At 40.9% G+C, this 25,869-nt stretch overlaps 1 protein-coding gene across 1 annotated transcript; it reads left to right on the plus strand.

The window, feature by feature from the left end:
* Positions 1-2,423: 2,423 nt before the first annotated feature.
* On the plus strand, positions 2,424-23,898 carry LOC123983181 (Na(+)/H(+) exchange regulatory cofactor NHE-RF1-like). Its single transcript, XM_046069321.1, has 6 exons — positions 2,424-3,174; positions 16,266-16,435; positions 18,494-18,648; positions 18,832-18,875; positions 21,986-22,105; positions 23,023-23,898. The coding sequence occupies exons 1-6, from the start codon at positions 2,704-2,706 to the stop codon at positions 23,176-23,178; spliced, it is 1,116 nt and encodes a 371-aa protein (XP_045925277.1). The 5' UTR covers positions 2,424-2,703; the 3' UTR covers positions 23,179-23,898.
* The last annotated feature ends 1,971 nt before the right edge of the window (positions 23,899-25,869 follow it).

The following is a 25,869-nucleotide window of genomic DNA, read 5'->3' on the forward strand; positions in this document are numbered from 1 at the left end:
TCAGGGATTGAACCGCCGACCTTCCGATTAACAGCCAACCCGCTCTACCTCCTGAGCCACAGCCGCCATAAAAAGCACAAGCTTGTCTTCAGGTTTTCAACTTTTAAAACTCCATCAAAATGATGAGGTTGTTCCTCAGTGCTTTAATGGTGTGGTTATCTCACTTTTTATGGGTTGTGTAATATGTGTATATGTGTAAAATGTCACTACAAAGTCTACTATTTGCTGCTATTAAGTTATGTGAAGATGTGACCTTTCTTTGGCTAAATTGTGCTGTGACTTTGGGTTGTTGTAAAGTTGTTTAAAAAGTAAAGACTGCTTAATGATCTTACCGTAATGTTAGGTCACGGCTGAGAACATTATTCAAGGGCAAGACAAGGTAAGTAATCATCAGCCTGAAAGAGAGTAGCCTATACAGCAACAAATCACATCCAGTAACACAACATGGAACAAAAATAGAAGAACCAACTCACTTCAACAGAGGTCATCTGCACCCCAGTCCACTCATATTCCATTGCCAAACCCCTGTTTCCTCGAACAGAATGAGGCTGAGGAACACAGGAACCCAACTAAAGTAACACAGTAGGTCCTGACTGCATACTTACTCATACACTACTGAACTAATTCATGTAACATCTGTGCTTTTCCTGTTATCAGTGACACTGACATCGCAACATAGTATTTTTTGTGCAAATACATGAATGTAGCAAATCATGCAGTCTACAGTCAGAGCATGTACAGTATTGTACAAGAACATCAATATAAGGTTTACCCACATTGTGAAAAAATTTCATTTAAATCACATAAGGTACCAAAAATATTGCTTGACAGGGTATAGCCACGATTTAGAAATACTGCGGGCTTAAGTCCAACCAGCCATCCCCACCACCAGATAATTTTGTAGAGACTTGAAAATGCTTGAAAATGTTTCAATGTCAATTTGACCATTTTCTGTTTTGAATTATTCCACCTATTTCTTTTTTTGTAATTGTGTTTTTTCATTTTAAATCTGTCGTGTGTTTTTATGTTCTCATCTCTGCCAGGAATAAATTCTGTTAAGAAAAAATGTTTTAAAAGGTTGTATTGACTCATTTATCATAGATATTTATTTTATTTTCTCGCTTTGAAAATTTGATAATCACCAACTAACTTCAATGATTTCTTCCTCTTAACCATCAACCAGTCTCTTGGACCCCATCTTAACTAGGCTGTTTAAAGAAGTTTTACACTTAGAGTTCTTTACTAGACATGATCAATCTTTATTAACAGGATATGTACAGTCCTATAGCTGTAATTAAACCTCTTCTTAAAAAGCCACTCTTGATCTAGGGATTTTAGCCTATTATTAGACCTACAGTACATCTAACCCTCCCTTTCTCTACAGTTTTCTCCTAGTTTTGTGCTTTCTCATCCCTCAACTCTCTCCTATATGCCATTTCTTCTTCCTGAGCTGTAGACTCTGGATCTGTGGTTGTGGGCTACCTGCTGTCCCCATATTTCTGCTATTATTAGCCCTATTATTATGATCAATTATTATTGCTATCATTATTTTTTTTGTTGATATTTGTATTACTGCCATCACCATTACTACTATTTTAAGCAACATATTTATGTGGAACTTGAATTGTGCTACTGCGTGTTCTAGTTCCTCCTGCACTCTCTCTGCCTCTCTCAACCAAAACGGTTGAGACAGATGGCCGCCCATCCTGAGTATTGGTTCTGGAGTTTTTCCTTGACACTTTTACCAAGTGCTTGCTCATGGTGGGAATTGTTGGGTCTCTGTAAATAATATTACAAAGAGTATGGTCTAGACCTGCTCTAAATGAAGAGTGCAATGAGATAACTTCTGTTATGAATAATAATAAATAAATCTGAATTGAATATTGGTATCATGCTTTTAAAACACACTCTGTGTAACTCTCAATTGTAAACTGTAGTTTATATATCCAAATAATTCTCATAATAATCGATTCAGAGGACATGACCTGTGCCCTCAAAACCACAGCCTAGTGGTTGTGAAATAATTTACAGCTTTGATGTAGCCTGAACAGTATTCGCTTTTCGCAAACACAGTCAGACTGTTTACTGTAAAGTTAAAACCATATTATCATCTGTTTGTTGCTGTTTACATTCACCCCAGATGCAAATTCAAAAATGCATGCAAATGAATGTTCTTGGTGTATACATGTATATATGTAGATAAATAATTGTATATATTTATTTTAAATGTTACCATATTTTAATATACATTTTATTATATGTTGTGTGTGTAGCATGAAGGAACTACACATTTCGTTTCGTTATGCAGCCTTGTGCTGTATAATGACAAATAAACAACCATGTACATTTATTTTGAAAATCTGATGTTAATGTGACTGCTTTGGTTGCTTGACAGTAGTACCTCCGCTCAGGACGGGACGTTGTCGGATTGGACGTGAAGTAGAACATTGCAACACAGCAGTTCGTAGGGGAGGATCAGCCTGCGGGGAGGATCTCTGAACCGGGCGGTAGGAGTGAAAACGCAGCGTTAGCAGTGGAAAGTTCACTGCGACTGACTTCAGCGGAAGTGGACCTAGAGCAAAGTTTGTGTGCGCAACAGGTGTCAGTTTTTTTGTATGGTTGTTGTGTCACTCCTTGTTTAAAGGCTTTAAAGTGGTTTGGAGAGTGGGGAGAAAGGTTTTCGTCGGTTAGCAGAGTAACAACATGTCAAATCTCCGACCCAGACTGTGTGTGCTGGAGAAAGGTCCCAGCGGCTACGGGTTCCACCTGCACGGAGAGAAGGGCAAGACCGGGCAGTTTATCAGGCTCGTGGAGCCCGACACTCCCGCCTCCGCAGCCGGACTTCTCGCCGGTGACCGCCTGGCATACGTGAACGGGGAGAGCGTGGAGGGGGAGAGCCACCAGCAGGTGGTCGCGAGGATACGGGTCACCACCGGGCCCCTAGAGCTCATCGTGGTGGACTCCGATACGGCCGAGCTGCTGAAGAAGCTCGACCTGCAGTGCCGGAAAGAATTCGTCACGGAGGGGATTCCCGTGCCCGGCGGGGACAGCGACTCAGACCGCGGGGACACGCGCAACAACGGCACCCCGAGGGAGTCCACCCCGGCTCCGCGTGAGAACGGGGATGCTTCCTCGGAGAGTTCGGAGAGGCTGAGTGTGAACTCCAGCACCAAGGTACAGCAGCGCTAAAGCACAGCAACCCACTCTGTTGCAGTTCCTGCCCACTCCGCTCAGTGTTTCCTAGACTTTTAATTCAGTTACATTGTTGAGGAAACAGAATTTAGAAGTACGTTTGCCTCATAATGATAACAACTGACTTTGTTTAGGCTTTGAAAAATCCCTTCTAGGCCGTTAGAACTGTCAGAACTGCCAAAAGGTCCGCTGTTTACTTCTTGTCCCGTGACTGTCTCGATCATGTGATTTTGTATCAACATATAGCTACAGTATCATTTTATAGTTACATATCTGGAAAATCAATTGAGAAACTTGACATAAAAGTTTATTCTTGGCCTTGGGAACACTATGTGTTACAAAACACCCTTTACTCAAGGTCAACTTATCATTTTTTTTTATCCAGGAGCAGCTTCTTAATTGAGAAACAGTTTATTAACAACAAGATTTAGCCTGATTAAAAAAAGCTTGTCACATTAATACAAAATCATATTAAAAAAAACAATATTATTATAAGGCTTTATTGATCATTAGTTTGCTGCTTTATTTACATAGCTACCATGATATAAAACAGTAGTTCTCAAAGTGGGGTCCGGGGAACCCCAGGGGTCCTTGAGGGGGTTCCTGTAAAAAGGGGAATCATTTATTTTTAATATAATTCCATCTATAAGTAACATAGTGACTGAACGCATGACTATTTTTGTCATGGATTTCATTCACTTTCTGGAATAAAACATCTAAAAGCCCAGATCCTATCAAATGGGTCATCTTGGGGAAAAAAAACTTATGGTATAAACAGTCCACATCGCTGACATTTGACAAATTATTACCATCTCACTGTATATGTTGTCGGTGTGTGCGCATACACAAGCTGCACTTTATTCCCTATTACTGCATTATCATTAGGAGTCAGACTAACTTATTCATTCAGTCAAAACAGCAGTGCCCCTGGCTTATATCTTCCTATCTGATCTGAGGCCAGCTCTGCCTCTGAGATTATGTGGAAGTAGATCCCCTATTAAGTCGCCACTTCCAGTGCCAGCGAAAGGCTGTAAGCTGAGGCAGAGAGACGTGACACAGCACAGTGAAATGTGCCAGGCCCCTCATCATTCCTGTTGAACAGAGTCTTTGTCGCATAAATGTTTGTCAGTCTCACTGCTTCTCGTCTTGAATTCCCTGTCAGGCTTGGCTTGTCGGACCAGAGGTTTTGTCACAATGATGCCTGTCATCTTTCTTTCACGCTGTCATTATCTGACTGTGAGAGATAGGCCTATGAATTGACAGAATGGGACAAAGATAGTGCTTTTATTGCACACACCCAGAGTGGCACGACTTTAGTGTTGGATGAGTGTGCGTCACAATTTCTGAATGAGTTTTGTTGACGGCACTCACAAAAAGAGCTAGATTAACAACAATACTAATGATTTGTATTGTATAGACATTATGCTGTCTGGATCTCTGGGACCTTCCACCACATCAAAAAGTACTTTAATGTACATTTCTTCCCTTGGATTACCATAATCCTGCATCTTTCAAAGACCTGGCTTTGGTTGTCTATGAAACAAGTGTGTAAGGTTATTCTTTGAAAAGTTTGCAAACATGGCAAGTTTTTGTAGGCTTTGTAACTGTTTTTAGCCAGTGCAAAGTCTGGGGCCTGATTTTAAATGTTGTGTAACAGCAATGCAAAATAGCCTCATTGTGTGGAGCAATGAGAATGGGAAATGGTTTTTATTTAGGACTTATAAGTACAATGGTTATTTTTAGACTCGCCCCCCTTAGTAAGAAAGAAAACCTTTATTCATATAACAGGTTACAAAGTGCTTTACAGAATATTTAAAGAATTTCCCCTCAGGGATCAATAAAGTATTTCTGATTGTCATTACGTCTATATCAAGCATAAAACTCAAAGCTCATACACAAGAAAAACATTTAAAACGACATGCACACGCACAAACGCAACGCGACCACAGAAAGCAAACAGCATGTGCACCTGTGGTTACCCATAATACCCCGTCCACAAACATGTTTACATGTTACTTTTCACCCCTGTATTTTAAAAAATGGATCAGGTCAGCAGATCTGCTTGTGAGCCCTCCTACCTGACCGGTGTGCCATGAAAACAGTTTGCCATTGTCTTTCAGTCACACCTTACACCCCCCTGTTCCCTCCTTTAAAACAGCTTGCTCCATCTGCCGGTTTAAGAATAAGTAGACCTCTACAGAACAGAATTAGGTAAACGCACCATATTTATTAAATAGAACATTTTCTATAGAATCTTAAAGATAAGTGAATATGATGATAAATAAGAAACTGTAGAAAATAATACAATATAACACTGAGCTTTGGCTCCGCTGCCTGGTAATTATTCCAGTCAATCAGTTAGTTGATTAATCTAGTGATTGTTTCAGCACTAGTTAGCGTTTTGGTAAACCAACACATAGAAGTGGTACAAAGTCACTGTTTTGCAAGTCTTGGCTGTGAAGTCGAAGGTCAAGACAAAGGCCTAAACTTTGCAGTAGAATCCTCAAAAAGTCATTATGAATTAGGAACAGTGGCTATGTCAGGCTCTACTGCTCCGCCACCTATCAACAGCAAAGTTTACATCCAAAGATAGTGCAAGCTTTAAATGAATTTCCAGAAAATCCACCCACCGTTGTTATGGATAGACTAGTTGTAGTCGGACAAATGGAGATGGCTCTAATTCTTTGATTGAGAGGGCGCAAAGATTAAAAGTTCAGTCTAACCTGAAATGGATGTGGAAAACATGATGGAAATATATGATTTATTGTTTGTTCTTTTCATTTGAAGAGTCTCTTTATTGGTCCACAGAGATGTTTTTATCTGCTGCATGTTTTTGTCCCTTGTTGCAACAGATTGGAAGCCTCGGTGGATGTTTAAATCCAATGCGTTATGTATGTCATAAGTTATTCTGCAATGACTGCAATGTTTCATCTTTCTTTTTTTTCATTCCTGCGTTTCGATTCAGGTTTTTTAATTTGCAAATTGAAAACGCACATTAAAACAGGTGGATAGAATGCTTCTAATGACAGATGGCTAACGTTGGCATCCGAGATTTGACTACCAAAGATTGTGTTACTACTTAACCCTATCTCCTATGTGACGTTAGGCTGAGAGCTAGCTAACGCTAGTCTCAAACTTGTGGCCTCAAATGTCGAACAAAGTTGTTGCTTCTCCATCTGTGATTTTTGAGCCGTACGTTCTGCATGTTGCCATCCATTTTTCATTAGTCTTTAAATCCGAATGTGAAAATCCAAGCTATCATCTGTTGTCTGTTTGCTAATGTGCACTTCCAAACACACCTTTCACTCGTGCTTGCGCTATATAATGACTACTGTCGGATTTATACAAATTATATCTGTTGTGTTAAAGTTGAAAGTGATTTTGTCACGTCTTAAGTCCACGGATTCATGACTCGAGTCTACGTCCATGCCTATACCTACATGGATTTCCTACACATGAGCACATTTTGCCCCTGTTCTGCTGTTATAAATGGGTTGTTTAGGTCTCTGTCTCATTCTGCGTAGGTGGTCATGCCCCGTCACTAATACTCTGACCTCCAGTAAGTGAAAAGCCCAGGCTGGCTGGCTGGCTGGCTGGGATGCTAACCTGCAAATCTCCAGCTACATTCCTCTCTGATGGGAAACTTGGCAGAGCCTGACTGATGGTCTGATACTGGCCTCTGATACCAGCCTCCCCATGGGATACATTTGAGTGGGCTGGCCAGTGATGACGTGAAACTAGCCCTGCTGAGCACATTCACGGTTTCGCTTCAAACAATAGTTCTTTTCACGTGAATGTCTTTGGTTAGACTTGGTATTGCAGTCCAGGGCTCACTCACTAAACCTTTTTCACACTCGATTAAGCAAAATCCTCATGGTGATAGTCTTTACAAAGACCTGAATATCTAATTCTTCAGATATTGCTTTTTCCTGGAAGATAAAAAGCATGAACTGAGTGAGCATGCCATCATATTATGGTAACATCCCGGCCTCCAGCGACTCAGTCCTCCACCACGCCGAGGGCCGTCAATCGGTCACCATAGAGATCCCCAGCAGCAGAAAGAGGCTTTGTCCGCAGTGTTTGCATGCAGAGAAAGGCTTCTGGGCCAGGGAGGAAAGGAGAGAGGACTCTCACGCCTCAACAAGGAGGCCATGCTGACCCTGAAATACCTACACCCTCACTTAACACACTGTCAATACGGCTGGAGTGAGTGAGAATATGTGTGTGTGGGTGTGGGCAAGAGGGGGTTGGTCACAGGATTAAAGAGCAATTTGTTCTGTACTAGTAGATGTGAAAATGTCAAACAAATGATGCAATAACAGGATCCTAAATAAATGGGTGTTGGAAGTGCATAATGAGGCTCTCGAATTTAATTAATGGACATTGTGTAGTTAGCTGCCCCCTATGAATACGATTTGCATCAGTGTATTACTCAAAATATCTAAAAGTGTTCTACAGGTTTGACCAATGTTGGATTTTTAACACTAATACACATATTGATTCATGGCTGGACGATATGACCTAAAATCACGGTTAACTGAACGTTGTACCTCGATTACTGTTATTTTGCTTTTATTGGGGTTTTTTTGCCCTCATAGTTGAATCATGTAATGATTTTAACTCGCACACAAGTGTATTGGTGAGCGAATGAGTGCGTGTGACACTGAAAGAGAGCATGTATGTTGTCTGGCAGTAAACATACAGTGTAGGTCACAGTGTGTCCTTTAATAAAAGTCGGTCTGTCAGGAAAATTACGTCTGTTAGAGGTTCTGAATTTTGGTTTTGATTAGGGTTGGGCGATCTCTGTTTTCATATTGTCTGATCATGGCTACTTGAGATCACCGATCTGATCTCCAGGGGACAGGGTTACGTTGCAGCAAGTCAGTGAAATGCCACCATGGAAGAAACAGGCTTATTAGCTTTATGAGAAATAGTATATAGTATGTGGCAGTCAGCGTTGATATTGTGGCGTTGCGTGTCGCCAAAAATAAATCAATGGCTGGGAAACACTGCAGTCTAGAGACTGTTTTTATGTCATCTTAGTTCTGATAGTGAGTTTGTTAAAAGCAACTTAATATCAGCGCTTGAAACCAATCGCTGATCATCCCTTCAATTGTCGATGGGCAATTCAATCACCAGTCAGAACAAGCCTGGTATTGATTGCTTTTCAATTAATCGTCCGGCCCTGTATTGACTTTGTTTTTGATAAGAGCACCATGAGTTTGTTTAATTGTGACCAATATACAGTATGTTGTGAGTGGGACATTTTACAGATGGAAAATAAACATGTGAATGTTCAATAGTGGACAGACTCTGATGGGAACTGTCTGCAGCATTTTTGTACTGCAATTTACTTTCCGGCCGGTATATTTGCCCCTTACCGACATATCTACAGTAGCTAATATCGGCCCAGTCAATTTATCGGTCAGCTCTAGTCAATAGGCAGATGATTAATTGCCTATTTTGATCAGTGATTAACTGTTTAAGTCATTCTTAAGGAAACAAGGCAAACATATGGTTCCAGCGCCTCAGATGTGAGGATTTGCTGCTTTTCACTGTTTATTGTTGTTAAATATTCTAGTAAATTGAATATCTTTATGTTTTGGACTATTTGTTGGACAAACGTTAAAGAAAAGAAAATGCATCAGTGCGGGCTCCAGGACATTTTTATGTGTATCTTTCAGTATTTTCTGACATTTTATAGATGAGGAGATCAGTCGATTAAACAAACCAAAAAAAATTGACAAATACAATCTCACCACAAGCTCCACTCAGTTGCTCGCTTGGAGCTTTCAATCGTATCACGTGACCTTCCTCTGCATGTGGAGTTGCCCAGCACTGGAAGGATGTCTTGTCCATGGCTTAAAGTAAAAATAAATAATTGATTAGATCAATTGATATTTAAAACAATATTTTAGATGCACTTTATTTCATGCCTAAATGAGTTATTTGATGCAGATCTGCATATGAAAGCAAAAAAGTTCTATTTTGATCCAGCATTTGATATTACATTTGCTAGAACTTTAGCGGCCTTGAGGTCAGAGAACCTCCTTACGGACCAGCAGATGGTGCGGCCATGTGAAATCCATAATATGGAGTAAAATTAGCTCACAGCATGAGATGCCCTTGCTATTGTGGGAACTGCACCTAGTAAATTACAATTTCTACTGACTGAGCATTGTTCAGTCCCCTCACCAGTGATCACATAATTATCATTATTACCATGTCCAGTATGTGCTCAAAGTCTGTTCGATATGCTTATATGATGCAGGAAGAAAGGCTCATTATTTGTATCTGAGGTCATCATCTAATGGAGATGCTGTTTAAATTAACTGACACATTTTCCACTGATGACCGGACACCTGATTCCACAGTTATTTCCCCAGTCAGTACCAGGCTTGATAAACTGTGCCTATTTGGAGTTACATTATAGCCCATACTTGCAGAGTCTCAAGTCAATTAATTTCATCAGAACACTAATTATCTGAAAAGTGAAAAATGTATATTTTACTGAGACCAAATCTTTATGGTTTTGCCTGCTGCAGCAACTTTCCATCAGATATATTTTTTTTGTGTATGGGCTGCCATCCAAAACAAACTCCATAAAAGTGCTGCTGGCGTCATCTGATTTAGATCCTCACTGTTTTCCTAGTGACATAGTCTAAGTAAATACACACAGATACAAAAAAGGCCTGTCGGTTGTCCAAGCTTCCCTTACAGTCCTTTATTCTTAGCAAATAGAGAAAATGTAGCCATCCCTTCATGTTTCAGCATTTTCCATTTGAGGTTAACCGATGACATGCTTCTTGACAGGAGACTTTGAACCATCACTGCTGCGATCACGTCTTCCCTTCGACTCGGACTGGACCGTGAAGTTAAGCTTTCCAATGAAAGCCTGTAGATCCATCCAGATTTAATCTGTGTCTTTGGTGTGACAGGGATTATAATTACATTTGGTGAAAGCAATTAGGAAAGGGTCTTTGAAGTCTCTGCATGTCTCTGAATGCATTGATACTAATGTTACACACAGCATAGGGCTTCAGACTTGGCCTGCTTTCAACTCTAATCAGTCAGCAGTTGCTAAATTGAGAGTTCAGCATGAGCAAAACGATTGAGATGATGATATTCATAGAGATTAGGGGGGAAATGAAAATACAGTATGTTATGTAAATGTGACAGCTTTCTTTTGTCACCATCCCCCTTCATATTCTGGTGTCAAATAAGCTTTGTGAAGCTAAATGAAAAAAACCATCCATTTACAGCTGCTTATCCATTTCTGGGCAGCAGGAGGCTAAGTGTGGTAGCCCAGATGTCCTTCGACCAAGCCAAGCACCTTTTGAATCTCTGAGGTCTTCACCCTGTCTCTAAGTGTGAGTCCAGAAGGAAACGTATTTTGGCTACTTGTTAGGGGCAAGCTAACAGTATTGTTGTCAGACATATATTTCAGTGGAATAACCGGGTTTAAATTTGTCCTGTACTTTAGTCCACAATTAGCAGGAAACTTTTACATTTACATGAGCCCAGATACCATGCAAAGGAAACTCAATTCAGCCTCTAGCTAACGGCAAGCTAACAGCAATTTCAGCCCAACATAAGTAAGCATGTTCTTTGCTAAATAAGCCAACATTAACGCTACACCAATAATCACCTTGACTGCTTTCAATATGAAGACACATGCTATACTAATGTCCTTCTGAATGTCTCATGGAAAGCTAACGGTAATGTTAGCAGCGGACATTATAGTGAAATAACGGGGTGTTACCTCGACACTAGGAAGATGCTAACTTAACTAGCTAACATTAGGACCACAGTATATTAAATTAAGACTTTAGATTTAAAGTGTACAACCATTCACCGTTGTCACTTTTTGTTGCTAAAACAAGTTTTTGTGTGACTTAGAAAGCTGGGTGGGTCGCTATTTCTCTGCTCAATTTGACACCAAATATTCTCTCATGAGTTTCTTTTAGAAGATCATTTCTGTGGGTTAAGTGCTAATTCTTATCCTGTTACAATCACTTCCTTGTTGCAAGACGCATTAAAAAAAGGGCTGATGAGAGGTACATGACTTTCAAACTCATTTTTCAGTTGCAGATTTTATGGGCAGACTTCTGTAACCACACACACACACACACACACACACACACACACACACACACACACACACACACACACACAGCAGGTTCCTCTGTCAGCTTACGAGTTGTTAGCTGTTGGGGTGGAGCAAATGAGGAAACCACTTCCTGTCCTTCTAGAGAGTTGCTGTAGTGATGAAGCTACATTGTTTGTTTTTGTCTAAGCCAGTTAGTGATAACCATATTGCTACATGTATTGGCAGCTCTGTGTAGTTTGTGTTGAGTATGTGATCTTTTAACTTCCTCAAGCAATAAACACAGAGCTACATGTTACCTCGTTCATCAGGCAAGCACACAGTCTGTCAGTAAATGGACAGATTGCACGTCACACACCACAACACGACTGGCTTCTTTGGTCAGCATGATTTATTTACTGTAACATCTACTATCTGCAACACGCAGGTGAAGGCTATACATGCAATACTGTCGTACAGTGTACTGTACATACTAAAAGCAAGTTAAGGGAGGATACACTGATGAAATTAGTTCAAGAGGTTACAACATAATGATTAAGCAGAAAAATGTACCAGCAGTCTTTGTTTAGGCATTATAGAAAAAATGAATCAGAATGAAGGCTAAAAGTAATTCTGTTACCGCAACGAGTGATAGATTATAGTACTTGGTCATTCAACAGATATTTGTCACCTTTTTCTTTCAGTTGATTTTGCATTTATTTAATGACATTATAATTTTTGTGTACTAGCTTCTTCAGAGCTTTCAACAACATCTCCTGGTCTCTGTCAGCAAATGGAATTGGCTGGACTATGAGATGGGTTTGAAAGCTCCCAAAAAGCTGGTGGACCTTGAGTTGAGGCAATTTTGTCCCATAAATAATAATAATGAGTGAGCAACTGCAATGTTTAAGCTATGGCCAGCGTTTTTGTGAAAAAAATGATTTAACGTTCTCACAGAATGTGAAGGATTAACAGTTCTTGCGTAATGTCAAAGGCACCTGTGCATTGTGTTGCCGAGATATCTGCTAAAGTTACCAGCTGGCCCCAGCACACCCTGTGTTGTAATACCAGTTGTGCCTCGAAATGTGAAAGTCAGGCCTTCTTTTTTTAGTCAAATTAATAAACAAAATAAAATGTCATGAAAGGAAATATTCTTACTATCATCCTGTTTTCCTTATAAAACCATCTTGGTTACATTAACAGTTACGTTTAGGGCAAGCAGACGCTTTTCTTTTTGTCAGAAGAAAGGATTAGATGTCGCTGTCGTTAGAGTTAGGATGTAAATAAAACAAGTTTCAAGCACTTATAGTTGCTAGGTTAGCTATTGCTTGGTAGACCGCAAAGATAGGTAGGCTAAGATGCTACACAGTGCTGAGTACTATTTTCCTGACATTGGCCGGGAGCTCGTTGTCCCTCACCTCAGGACCGCATCCCCTGTCGTCAAACTGTCCTTCAGCCTCGGAGGCTGTGTTTGGTCCTGGTCTGGCCATGTTCACTGTGAGGCTGCTATGCTAAGCCCGGTTCCGTTGCCCGCTCACCCGGCTCAGGTTCTTCAGTTAGCAGCAGTTAGCAGTTACTCTGGTCTTGCTGCCCCTTAAGTTTCAAATCACACACCATTTAGTGTTTCTCCCTCAGGTCAAGGTCCTCCCAACAAGTCAACCCATTATTATGAGATACTAGGTTGAAGCACAGGATGTGATGTTTAACTACAGCGAGCTGTAAAACCATTAACCTTTTGATATTCCACAAGCTTAGGGAATGTTTACAGTGGCTGCCTGTTGCCTTTTGTACCACCACACGAAACCTAGGCTAATGCTGCACTCGCAATGTGGCTGTTTGTGGCAGATCGCAACCACATGTTATTTCTGTGTCGGTACAAAGTGTCATCCACTGAGCACTGAGAATTAGCATTTTCTCATTCCTTTGTGCTAAATCCCCGCCAGGCTGCAGGTGCTACTCTGTAGTTGACCTTTAACCTCCCTCCCAATTGCTCTGCAGATTTACAGATAAATATTTGACTTAAAATAAACAATTAAATATGCTAATGTTAATTATATACATAGTTTTCATTTTCTTCAAAATGAGTTTGACAAACAAACATAATAAAAAAGGTTGCAAGCTGCATTTTCATGACATCACGGAACTGCTGCTCTGGTAGGACTGGGCAATAAAACAATAATGATAATTATCGTGACATAAGTTTCCTCAATAACAACATAAAAAATGTTCAATAGGTGTTTGATTTAATTCATTTGAATCACGAATGAATTAGCACTTAATTTTTCTGTATTTATTTTGTTGAAGAAAATGGACTGAGGAATTTTACTTACTGTAATTTTAATCTTGCATATTTGTTGAAAAAAGATTTGTCATGTTCTCATCATAAAGAATAGTTTAACCACATTTAACCATCTGGTTTCTTCAACTTTCACTCTGTGTGTGTGCGTGCTGTGTCTCACTGCCACAAGATCTTCTTCATATTGCATAAAGATTCACTGTTACTGGCAGAGAGACATGGTAGCAATCTGTCTCCTGTGCACACAGGCAGATTCTCTCCTCCCCTGTGGTGCAGTAAATGGATTATATGGAGCATGTTCACCTTACAGGTGCCATGCTGTATCTGTGATGGTATGCCTTAAACATCATTTTATAAAGTTGTTCTTGCTAACAGTTGCATATTTACACAACCAGACACAGAGCAACTTTATCATTCATTCGGAGTCGTGTTTCTGGCCACCTGATGAATGTCCTGGAAGTCTAATATTCTTCTTTTGTCTCTGGCTCTTGTTCTCTTGTGTCTCTAACTTGGTGCTGAGCGGGTAGCGTATGGCATTTTTTTCTTGCTGAAACCTGCTGCCTGCTGTTGCTGGAAGCAAGGTTGGTGAGCACGGTAACACAGCCTACTTTAATCCTCTGTAGCCCTGAGGGGAACTGCAGTCAGGTGATAATAGTGCTGGATTTATCACCGTTTTTCATATACACATAGTCATTTGATTGGCTGTTAGTATAAAAAATATGGTTATGGTTAATATATGACTGCACTTCTTCCCAGGCTTCGGGCCATTTTAGGGTGAAACGATGTTATCTGACAGCAGGTGGTCAGGGAACAGAAGTCTTCTCGTATTAAATTCCACAGATTACATGAAAGACTGCAACATGAGTGGCTGCAGCCTTTTTTGCAAGATGGAAACTGATGCGTGTATTATATTTATAGGTATGCATAAGGTAAATCCCCAGTCCCAGAAGGAGTTATATAACTCTTCTTGTAAGATGAAAAAATTGTAGTGTACAGCATTCCTGTGGTGTACTTTGCACCTGACCTGTTATATCATGCTTATCGTCTTCATTAACAGCCTCTGGTTATGTGGGCTTTGTCATAAACGTGTGATTCCATCCAAAGGTTCAACCTGACTATCACCTCACCTTAAGTCCTCCAAAGATCACACTTACTCACTCAGAATGTTTCAGCAATCATCAACCAGCCTAATTTCATATAAACCCCTGGATCAATGCATAATCCTCCGTGCGTCTTCAGTGAATGCTGAGGTTGTAATGCTAGATCTGAAATGGTCACCCGGCACGGAATCACTTACATATGCAGCCGCTGCTGATAGCTGAGGATGTTGCATAGGCAGGTGCAGTTTTATCAGGTGATGGAAGTGCAACTGGCGGGCGGGGAACATGTTTTATCAGCGCCTCATGCATGTATTAGCTGTAAAAGGGTTCAGAGGCTGTGTTATCTCACAGCCAAATTTCGCCAGGAAAAAAAACAATTTGATGAAGCATAAGGGATGTTAAAAATAGAAGAAATAAGTCAATTAAAAATTGTGAGATGCTAATTTGAAAGTTTGAATTTTAAAAAATAAATAAAATTACAAGAGAGTAAATTAAAATCTTTACTTTTAACATCAACATGAGTTATTTTCTGACCTACCATAAATGGAGAAATGAGCTTCGTTACGCCCAAATAAGGCCAGCGTATATCAAATGTTCACAGTTAGAGATTAAGGACAGAATTGTGAAACTGCCTAATTATCTAGATTGTTCACGTTCAAAGGACAGCAACAACATTATTGAAATTGCTGTACTGTAAAGTGACAACACCTTTTATGGAGCTGCCCGATTTTGTAATAGTAACCCATTGAACAATCATTTCCAGGAGTCCTGTAATAAAGACGTAGCTTGAGGGGTCGTGCATAAGTGCTCTAACCGCACGTGTGATTACAATGTTGGTCCTTCAGCCACACATGGGATTAGACACTTAACTAGGGGAAGGCCACAGCAGGATTAGCCTGCGCAAGAGAGCAGAGACCGGCTTCATTCGTTTAGGCAAGGACGAGTGTTGTAGTATACCATATAACCACTTTGACTGTGTGTGAACATCTGTCAAGGGTCGATGTAGATCATGTAAATAAAAAAGAAGAAATATCTGCCTCTGCATGTCGGTGACCTCATATTTATGTTCTGCTTTTTTAAGTCTGGCTCAATATTATGTTATTTGTACAAATAAGCGCCATGCGCACAGTATGCAGATAGGGAAGTTACATGACGTACATACCTTTTGTGATGTAGAACAAACAGATAATGATCGTATTGATTTGGAATCTCAGATTGACGTAAAACACATATGGAATTGGACTGCATTGGAGAAATCTAAGATTAATTGCACTGAATTGTATTTAAATTGCACTGGCTGGAATTAGCTGTTAAGTAGCACCCTTCTTTAGATCAAAAATGGTGATGAGCTCTCTTCCCTGCTGTTTGTTGCTTTGGGATTCACTTAACCATGTCAAACTATTCAGCCACCAGTATCTGAGATTCACGATGTTGGTTATCAGCTGTTAAATTTACAGCTGTTATAGCTGTGTTCAAAGCAATGTGCAAGACTGGTTTATAGTTTCTATAAAACGTGTCTTATATTAATAATCAAACTAATCTCATTGATTACTTTTCCACATTAACAAGATTTTCTCCTGTCTTCGCGCAGGAGGAGAGAGGTGGGCTGCGGCCTCGTCTCTGCCACCTGAAGAAGGGAGCCAGCGGCTACGGCTTCAACCTGCACAGCGAGAAGACCAGACCAGGCCAGTTCATCAGAGCTGTGGATGAAGACTCTCCAGCACAGAGAGCGGGCCTCAGGCCACAGGACAAGATCCTCCAGGTACACAACGCGCGCTCACTCGTGCTCTAAATCATACGCTGTTCCTGACGGGTGAGAGTTTTGCCCGATGCTGCGAGTTTTATTTTGTTTGTATCTGTAACAGTTGTAATCCTATTACATTATCAGTGGGCAGACGGGAAACTGAAATCCCAAGAGGTATTAGGTTATTATTAGATGGAGAGTGGACGCAGCAGGAATGTGCGCATGTTTTTGTGTGTGCGTGCAGGTGTGTTTGTCTACATGCTCCTGTGTGTGTGCGTCTGCTGGGTGAAGACTGTTTTTGTTTGAAGCAAAAGTGTGTGTGTGTGTGTGTGTGTGTGTGTGTGTGAGAGAGAGAGACAACCAGACCTTCTGGCCATGTTGAACATGGCAGGGTCAGAGTTAATCCACTTACTGTGTCTGTGGGCTGAATTACAGTCTGCGGGTTCGGGGTAACACCAAAACTGTACGGACTGTATTAACAGGGAGATAAAAGCTTTAAACAGGTCATTGTTGAGGTGTAACAGGTGGATGTCGGGAAACCGAATGCTTGGAATTGACTTTTTGCTCGGGGTCCGGAGTGTTCTGTACCACCTGTCCAATGTTCACAGCTAGTGTGGGAGCTGGTGAGGCTGAGAGATTCCTGACGTATTCCCACGTTGGATCTTCCTCCCACAGGAATTCCTCAGCGACTTATCTCCCTGGATGCTTGATTAGTTCCAACTCTGGGAGTATGCTTGTATACCACGCCCTGTAATAACAGTGTTAGCCAACATTTTCCATCATTGTGTGAATGATCAGTGTTACCACACAATTTATATCCCGTGCTCTTGTTATTGGACACAAACTATAATTATCTTAACTTTCCAAATCAAAGTGATTGGAGTATTTCCGCCTGTGCAAGCCGACTCTCTTTTATTCATTAACAGCTGTAGTGTAGGATCAGTAGATCAGGTGAAATGCAATGACTGATAAGGTGCCTTTGATGGTATCTTAGAAAAAGAATGCATTACACCACAGTTTAATGTGATCACATGTTCTGACCTATCTATGGAGAGCCAAAGGTTTCATTATTAAATAAATAAATAGGACATTACGAAATAGATTTCACCAGTCCCCACTCCTGCACCTTTCAGCCAATCACGTTTTGTTAAGTAATCAGAAAACTTGAAAATGTGTTTTATTTTCAGGTTCTGAAATTTAAATGATTTGACTTTATTATGGGAATTTGTTCACGATGTTCACCTGAGATAGTGATGTCCTCCGTCAGTGTATCTAAAAATATCTGCAGCATGTCTGAACACACAGAGAAGGAGTGCCACAAGGAAGGTAGCATGTTGCCTTTCTTTAGCAAGCTGAACAATGAGAGAGTTCAGTTTTTGTGTCTGTACGCACAGCGAGTCATAATTACTTTGGCATTGTTTTTAGCTTACAGGAACTGACAGGCTAAATTTGGTAGCAATAGTTGAGCTTGCCAAGACAGGTTGGGGGAATGCAACAAGTGCTTTTTCATTTTGACTTGTCATAGCAGGTAAAACGCAGGTGTTACTGGATCACATTAAGTATGGCTCTAAACCATGAACAACCCTGAAACTGGAATGGAATTCAGCCATCGTTTGTTTTATTTACACCTGCGTGTCATCTTCTCACTGTTGCATGTTAAAATGTCTTCTGTGACATAACAGTGTCAGTGAGAAGCCATTTAACTATACAGACCTTTTGAAATAAAGCTGTAAGTAAAATAACTCACTAACATTTCATAAACATAATTATGCATTGTCAGTGTATTGATTAATTTATATATTTCTTAGCTATTGTTGTCGTTCATTTCATAGCCTCCTTACTGTAACCTCACCAGTTGTAAATCATCCCACAACCAGAGAACTGGTTTGATGAGCTGGTTTCTGATCCTGCATCTGCTCCACAGCCATTGTACTGGAAAGCAGAATGATTTCTCGGCTCGGTTTGTTTATATGGATGTTTTTTTAGCACTATGGTTAATGTGGTTGGGCCTGCTGCCTGCTGGTTAACCGTGGTTAAATGTCTGCTTCCTCCCCCCCCCCCCCCCCCCCCCCCCCGGTTAATAGTATGTCGGTGATGGGCATGCAGCACTCAGAGGTGGTGGCAGCCATCAAAGCAGGAGGAGACGAGACCACGCTGCTGGTGGTCGATGCCGAGACTGAAGAATTCTTCAAGAGATGCAACGTCCTGCCCACCGAGGAACACGTCACCGGTACGACACACAAATGCCTACACACACCATCTGGATTTGGATTTGCAAAAGTTGTTACCATCGTGTCTGTTTACCAGTGTTAAAAGATCAAGAAGAAAATGCTCAGAAATGTAGTTCAAACTGACCGTATAATGAATAGAAATACAGATGAAGTGATGCCTTTATGTCTTCTTTCCCTGGTAGGAAATCTTCCCGAGCCAGCTTCAGAGAGAGCATCAGAGGAGGAGGTGAGGACCCCACACACACACACACCCAGCACGCTGTCAGTCAGCACTTATCAGCGACTGTGGCTAAGGAGTTAGGGTGGGTTGCAAATCAGAAGATCGGCGGTTCAATCCCCCCCCTCCTCCAGTCTGCATGTCACAGTGACCTTGGGCAAGGAACCCCAGATATTAAAAGATTAGCAAAATACCACATATAAAATGTTCAGATTTATGTTCAGTGCAATGAACTTCGCCGTTTTGCATTACAGAGGGCAGATCCTTTAACTTATTAGAAAAGGTAAACAGACTGGGGTGGATATGAAAAGCTGAAATTCTGAGATGACTCAGACCTGCCACCCGTGGGAAATGATTTAACTTTAAAAAAAATCCTGATGTTATGTCATTTGCAAGCTAGCTTGCTGGTTCACCAGGCATATAAGTTGGTAAATCAACGTTACGTTATATTGTCCGTGTGTCGCAGATTGTTAAATGTGACTTTTCAGAGTATTCAGAATCTGAATTATTATTGCAGCCAAACCCGAAACGGTAATGAGGAGCAGATCATGGCAGGGTGGGAAAACTGTGTAGTCTATAACCAGTGGTGGAAGAAATACTGAGATCTTTTACTTCAGTAAAAGTTGCAATACAACAATGGCAAGAAACTCATTACTGCGTTTCATACTCCAAGTCTAAGTCCTGCATTCAAAATCTTACTTAAGCAAAAGTATTGACATGTTATGTTTTTCACTATTGGAATAGTAATACTGGTTTATTGACACGTACAAAAGCAGCATTTTAAAGTTGTCAACGTGAAGCTAATCTAAACAATTTAGCTTTATCTTTTTGTAGTTTAATCTATACCAATGCTATTTTAAAGTTATTTTCTAAAGATGATCAAATGATTTAAAGATAAAATATTGATCTGTAACCAGTTACTATAGCCGGGAAATAAGTGTAATGGAGTAAAAAGTACAATATTTCCCTCTAAAATGTTGTACAAAGTAGCATAAAATGGACGTACAGTACTTGAGTAAATGTACCTAGTTTCTTTTGATATTTTGAATAACGTAATGGTATGGCGGTGAGTGGGGAAATGCACGTGAACTAAGCATTGCACTATTCTCAAATAATTTCCCCAAGGTCGGCAGGTCTGAGGCATCGTGAGCAAACTGTAAGCAAGTGCAAAGACCTGAGAACTGGTGTGATGCGTTCAGTTCTCTTTGCTGTAAAACCAAACACTTCCCATAATCCAATTCGGTGTTGCATTCCATTAAACTCTCCCTGCCTGGTCAATACATATGTGTTTGATAACGCAGGCTTTCTGTTGTAAATGTGTAGTTTCCGAGCTCTTGAGATAACCCTGATGCTTTTCCAGAATTGAGAAAGCTTCCCCAGAGCCGCAGTATCGGTGGAATGCACCTTTAATTAGCCGCCAGCCTTAGATCCATGTGTTGGTGTGTTATTCCACAGGCAGAGCAGGGCGGGTTTATCAAAAGCAAACACTCTCCTGTAGGAAGGAACAGCAACACCCCCCCACCCTCCTCTCTCCACACACACACTGACAACATTGGAAAAGTGGATTGGCCCCTCTAATGACATTGTGGCTGACCCTTCACCATGGCAACAAGAGCTCACCAGTGTGTCTTTCCTTGTGTCCCGGAGGATCATGGGATTGAAGTGGCTTTAACTCTCAGGGCGAGTTGGGGATTATGCTAATGAGATGACTAACGAGCGCCGTTCACATACTCACACATCCAGGCAGATTAAACTCTACTGCAGCAAGAACAATCACTCATTCACCAGCAATTACATAACACAGCGTTGGTCAGAAACACCCGTCACTCAACCTCTGACCTGCGTGTGTGTGTGTTTATCAGCTGACCATATAAACAGATGCCCACAATTCAGAGAAACGCAGCTGATTGAAATGATTAGATTTGAGCTACTAGACTACATTGGACAACCTCGGCTGCCACTGTTCAGTTTGCACAAAGAATCTAGTATGCTCTAAAATAGCAACAGATCGCTGCTGTGGTGCAGCCATTTGCATAAAACACTCCCGCACAAATAGAGTCAATATCTTTAAGTTCAGTGGGTTAAGTTGCATTAGCAGAAATAGAAAGTCCATTAAAAGAGAAGTGTCTGGTGGGTTGTGGTTTGGTGTAAAAAGCCTCTTCTAGCAGCTAGAGAACATCACCGCAGGCCGCTTGTGTTCTGCCGCATATTGTAGCATTTGTCCAAAGCCACTTACAGAGGCCTGGGTTTATTTTTAGAAGAGCAGATGCTTACGAATTGGGTGCCAGTTTCATACATCCATGAAGTGATGTACTGCTGAGCAGGTCAGACGGAGCAGGTTCAGAATGTGGACTTGAGCCCCCCCCCCTTTGTGTTAATATTTCAACCAAGTTTCCATCCTGCACACAGATCAGTGCTGACACTGAGCCTGGGCTTTAATAAGTGAGGGATGTGAATATGATCCAAGCTGCGCAGCAGTGAGGCAGGCGGGCTGTCCAGCGAGGCTGCACGGCCCCCTGCTGGACAACTACTAAACAATCACCCCTGTTGCTGAAAATATATACACATATATGACACTGATCCACTAAATTTTCTGTTTCATTGCACCAAATCAAACACACAGTTGCGCTGTATTATAAACAGATCACACCAACAATAGAGTGCAGGGGCAGCAGAATCATACTGCAGAAGGAGAATTCATCATTCATTGAGTTGGTAGAACAATCTCCAAACAAAGTCCACTTACTGGCTTGTTCTGAAGCTTTGGACCATGAAGTAAGTGTACGTGAGTGGAGCTGTTTTATCAACTGCTGTTTCAAGAATGAGCTGTCAGAGTAAAAAATCCTTCCTTCGTTACCTACTATTACAGATTAAGTGATTATTTTCTCTCAGTGCCTCATGAAACCTCAAGGTCCACCACATCCAGTTATCAGTTTATCAAGTGTTGGATGACTGGTGGAGCCCTTTTCATTGTCAGGACATCCAAGAAGTCATTTAGTGTTAAAACAGTTGGCGTCACGCTGCTTCTGCTGTAACAATCTGTTAGAATGGACAATATGTTGACCAACTGACCCTTTAATGTCATTCATGAACAGTGTGGTGTTTTCATTGTTTGGCAGGTAGCAGCAGCGGCTGCAGCACCACCGATGAAGCCTAAAGTGTCTGTGAGCTCATCATCCTCCAGTGCCTCCTCCAACGCCTCCCTGCCAACTGCAACCGCCAGCTCCTCCCCTCCAGAGGTGCTTTGAGCAACCGCATGTTCACCCCATGGAAACACTTCCGCACATTTTTTAATGATAAAACTCAGATACACTAAATACAGAACATATGTTAACAGTATGCATATAATTTCAAGTTGAAGCGTAACCCGTCCACCGTTAGGCCTCTTTATCATTTAATAAATTAAACACAAATAGACAAAAATGATAAAAGAGCAGAAATCAGTTGTAATATCTGAGATAAAGACATTTTTATAAGAAAATGAGAAATATTAAGACTGTCTCAGAAACGGAGCGACTTTTTTTCTCAAACGCTGGATTTCATCTGTATTTTACAATTGTTACAGCTTGTTTCTTCCAATACTATAACCCTTTCATTGAAATAACATTTTTCGACAGTAATAATATTGCAGCCCTTTCCTAAAAAAAAGATTCTCTGAACAGCGGGCCTAATACTGATATATCACGATTTCTTGAAGCCCGATGTGATGTCATCAGACGACTTGTTTTCTCCAATCTACAGTCCAAGACCAAAGATGTCCTAACTATCTTCACGATTGGTGCCAGGAAATGGCATATTTTCTTGAAAGATTACTTGAACTATTAATTGATTATCAGAATAGTTTGTTAAATATTCTCCTTTTCATTGAAAAATAGATTGTTAGACTTTCAGCTCCAATTTCAATCAAGAGAGTGTAAAAATACACATGGAAATGATTCACATCCTGATCTTCACTCAAAATTAGATCATAGGAGTGAGCAAAGTGATGAACCTGAAGATTTTGTTGGCAGATGATTGTAGTGCAAATATACTGTATGTAGTGTATCAATGTCAGATTCCCACCAGAGAGAATCTGACATGTAATGCAAATATATAGAATGGTCCTGAATATTCTGCAAGGGCAAGATTAATTGAACGCATGTGTATGTGTCTCCAGGTCGAAACAGCCGCGGAGCCGGCCCCAGCTGCCGACAACCTGGGTCTGGGCATGTCACTGGCCCAGGCTAAAGAAAGAGCCCGTCAGAAACGAGCCGCCAAGAAAGCCCCGTCCATGGACTGGAGCAAGAGGAACGAACTGTTCAGCAACTTATAAACACCACCACCATTATTATCATCATCATCATCATCATATCATGTCCATCTCACTCAAACTTGTCAGTACTGCCCTGTGTCTGGTCTCTGGATTTTGTTTTTACGTTGTCACGCTGTGTATGAAAGTCACAGTGTTCATTTAGAGCATTTTAAACTCCCATGTTGAACAGTATTATATGATGATTTTATTTGTTTTAATTTAGGGTTTTGCCGCTTTTCTTTGATGTCACACACAGGAATGAATGTTAATATATTCAGAAGAATGTTTAAAAGCAAATAGTAATGTACAGTTTCTCATATGAAAAGGTCCATGGAAGGACTAATCGGGGCCGATTTTGTGTCTGATTAATCTACAGTTTAAATGAATATCAGATCAGATTGACGTCTGCAATCAGTAACTACAATGAAAAGATATCCACTTTCTCTTGTCGGGATTTGAATTATATACCGAATAACTCTGCTGGGCCCTTTTCGCCAACATTCCATGACAATCTGTTTGAACACCATCAGTATGTTCAAATCTTAAGATGGTTGAAGGGACTGTAGTGTTTAGAAAGATGGACGCTCTAGTAGCCTTAATGGAACCAATTCTTCATGTCTGTCCATCCAGTTTTCTTTCCCTTCAGGGTTTCTGTCATGATCTATAATTACAGATTATTTTTTCATGTAGCTCCTGATAGATTTGTACATACATGAATAAATGATTTAAGAGGAAATTTTATTTTGACTGGAGTGAAATGAAGCTCATCAGGAAGTTGTGTTGTTTCTGCGGAACCAGTTAGTATCGACCACAAGTGAGACTTTTCTCATGTGAAAATATGAAAGTATGCACGTATACAGATTTTGGCTCTGTGCTGTAGAATGTATCGGGCATTGACAAATATAACATTTGGATCAAATAGAATTGAGTCTGTTTTGTAATGTAGTACATTCTTAACCTTGGAAACCGTAATTTGACAAAAAAAAAAATCTTAAAGCTAAACTAATCAATATTTTTATATTAACAATTATATTAATAATGACTGTGTAATTTGCATTCTAAAACTCAAAGTAAAAAATATTTAAATGATTGTTCAATTGACAAATATATTTTATCTTATGTCTCTAAATAATGAATTAACCCCTTAACACCTGAATGTTTTTACAATCAAAAAAAAAAAAATATGATTTGAGTTTTCATTTGCTTTCAAGCTGATGCTAAATTAAGTGAAGATTGTTAATTTGTCTATAGAACATAGAAAATATATAAATACAGGTAGGCCTATGTGTATGTATGATACAAATTAGCGACAATAGGCGTCAAGGGGTTAATAAATTCCATCTCATGACCCAGTCTTCCAAAAAGGGGCCAAAATGTGCAACTACTCATGTCTTACCATTTGACTGTATCACGCTGCATTCACCTATTTTTTTTCTCCAAGAAATTCACCTCGCTTTCTACACTGCTCAAAAAAAATAAAGGGAACACTAAAATAACACATCTTAGATCTGAATGAATGAAATAATCTCATTAAATACTCCTTTCTTTACATAGTTGAATGTGTTGACAACATAATCACACAAAAATTATCAATGGAAATCAAATTTATCAACCCATGGAGGTCTGGATTTGGAGTCACACTCAAAATCAAAGTGGAAAACCACACTACAGGCCGATCCAACTTTGATGTAATGTCCTTAAAACAAGTCAAAATGAGGCTCAGTAGTGTGTGTGGCCTCCACGTGCCTGTATGACCTCCCTACAACGCCTGGGCTCCTGATGAGGTGGCGGATGGTCTCCTGAGGGATCTCCTCCCAGACCTGGACTAAAGCATCCGCCAACTCCTGGACAGTCTGTGGTGCAACGTGGCGTTGGTGGACGGAGCGAGACATGATGTCCCAGATGTGCTCAATTGGATTCAGGTCTGGGGAACGGGCGGGCCGGTCCATAGCATCAATGCCTTCCTCTTCCAGGAACTGCTGACACACTCCAGCCACATGAGGTCTAGCATTGTCTCGCATTAGGAGGAACCCAGGGCCAACCGCACCAGCATATGGTCTCACAAGGAGTCTGAGGATCTCATCCCGGTACCTAATGGCAGTCAGGCTACCTCTGGCGAGCACATGGAGGGCTGTGCGGCCCCCCAAAGAAATGCCCACACCATTACTGACCCACCGCCAAACCGGTCATGATGGAGGATGTTGCAGGCAGCAGAACGTTCTCCACGGGTCTCCAGACTCTGTCACGTCTGTCACATGTGCTCAGTGTGAACCGATTTTCATCTGTGAAGAGCACAAAGGCGGAGGTAGCAGTCCAGCTGCTGGGTTGTTGCCCTCCTACGGCCTCCTCCACGTCTCCTGATGTACTGGCCTGTCTCCTGGTAGCGCCTCCGTGCTCTGGACACTACGCTGACAGACACAGCAAACCTTCTTGCCACAGCTCGCATTGATGTGCCATCCTGGATGAGCTGCACTACCTGAGCCACTTGTGTGGGTTTTAGACTCCGTCTCATGCTACCACTAGAGTGAAAGCACCGCCAGCATTCAAAAGTGACCAAAACATCAGCCAGGAAGCATAGGAACTGAGAAGTGTTCTGTGGTCACCACCTGCAGAACCACTCCTTTATTGGGGGGGTCTTGCTAATTGCCTATAATTTCCACCTGTTGTCTATTCCATTTGCACAACAGCATGTGAAATTGATTGTCGATCAGT

This window comes from Micropterus dolomieu, linkage group LG14 (assembly GCF_021292245.1).
Source record: "Micropterus dolomieu isolate WLL.071019.BEF.003 ecotype Adirondacks linkage group LG14, ASM2129224v1, whole genome shotgun sequence".
Lineage (NCBI taxonomy): Eukaryota > Metazoa > Chordata > Actinopteri > Centrarchiformes > Centrarchidae > Micropterus > Micropterus dolomieu.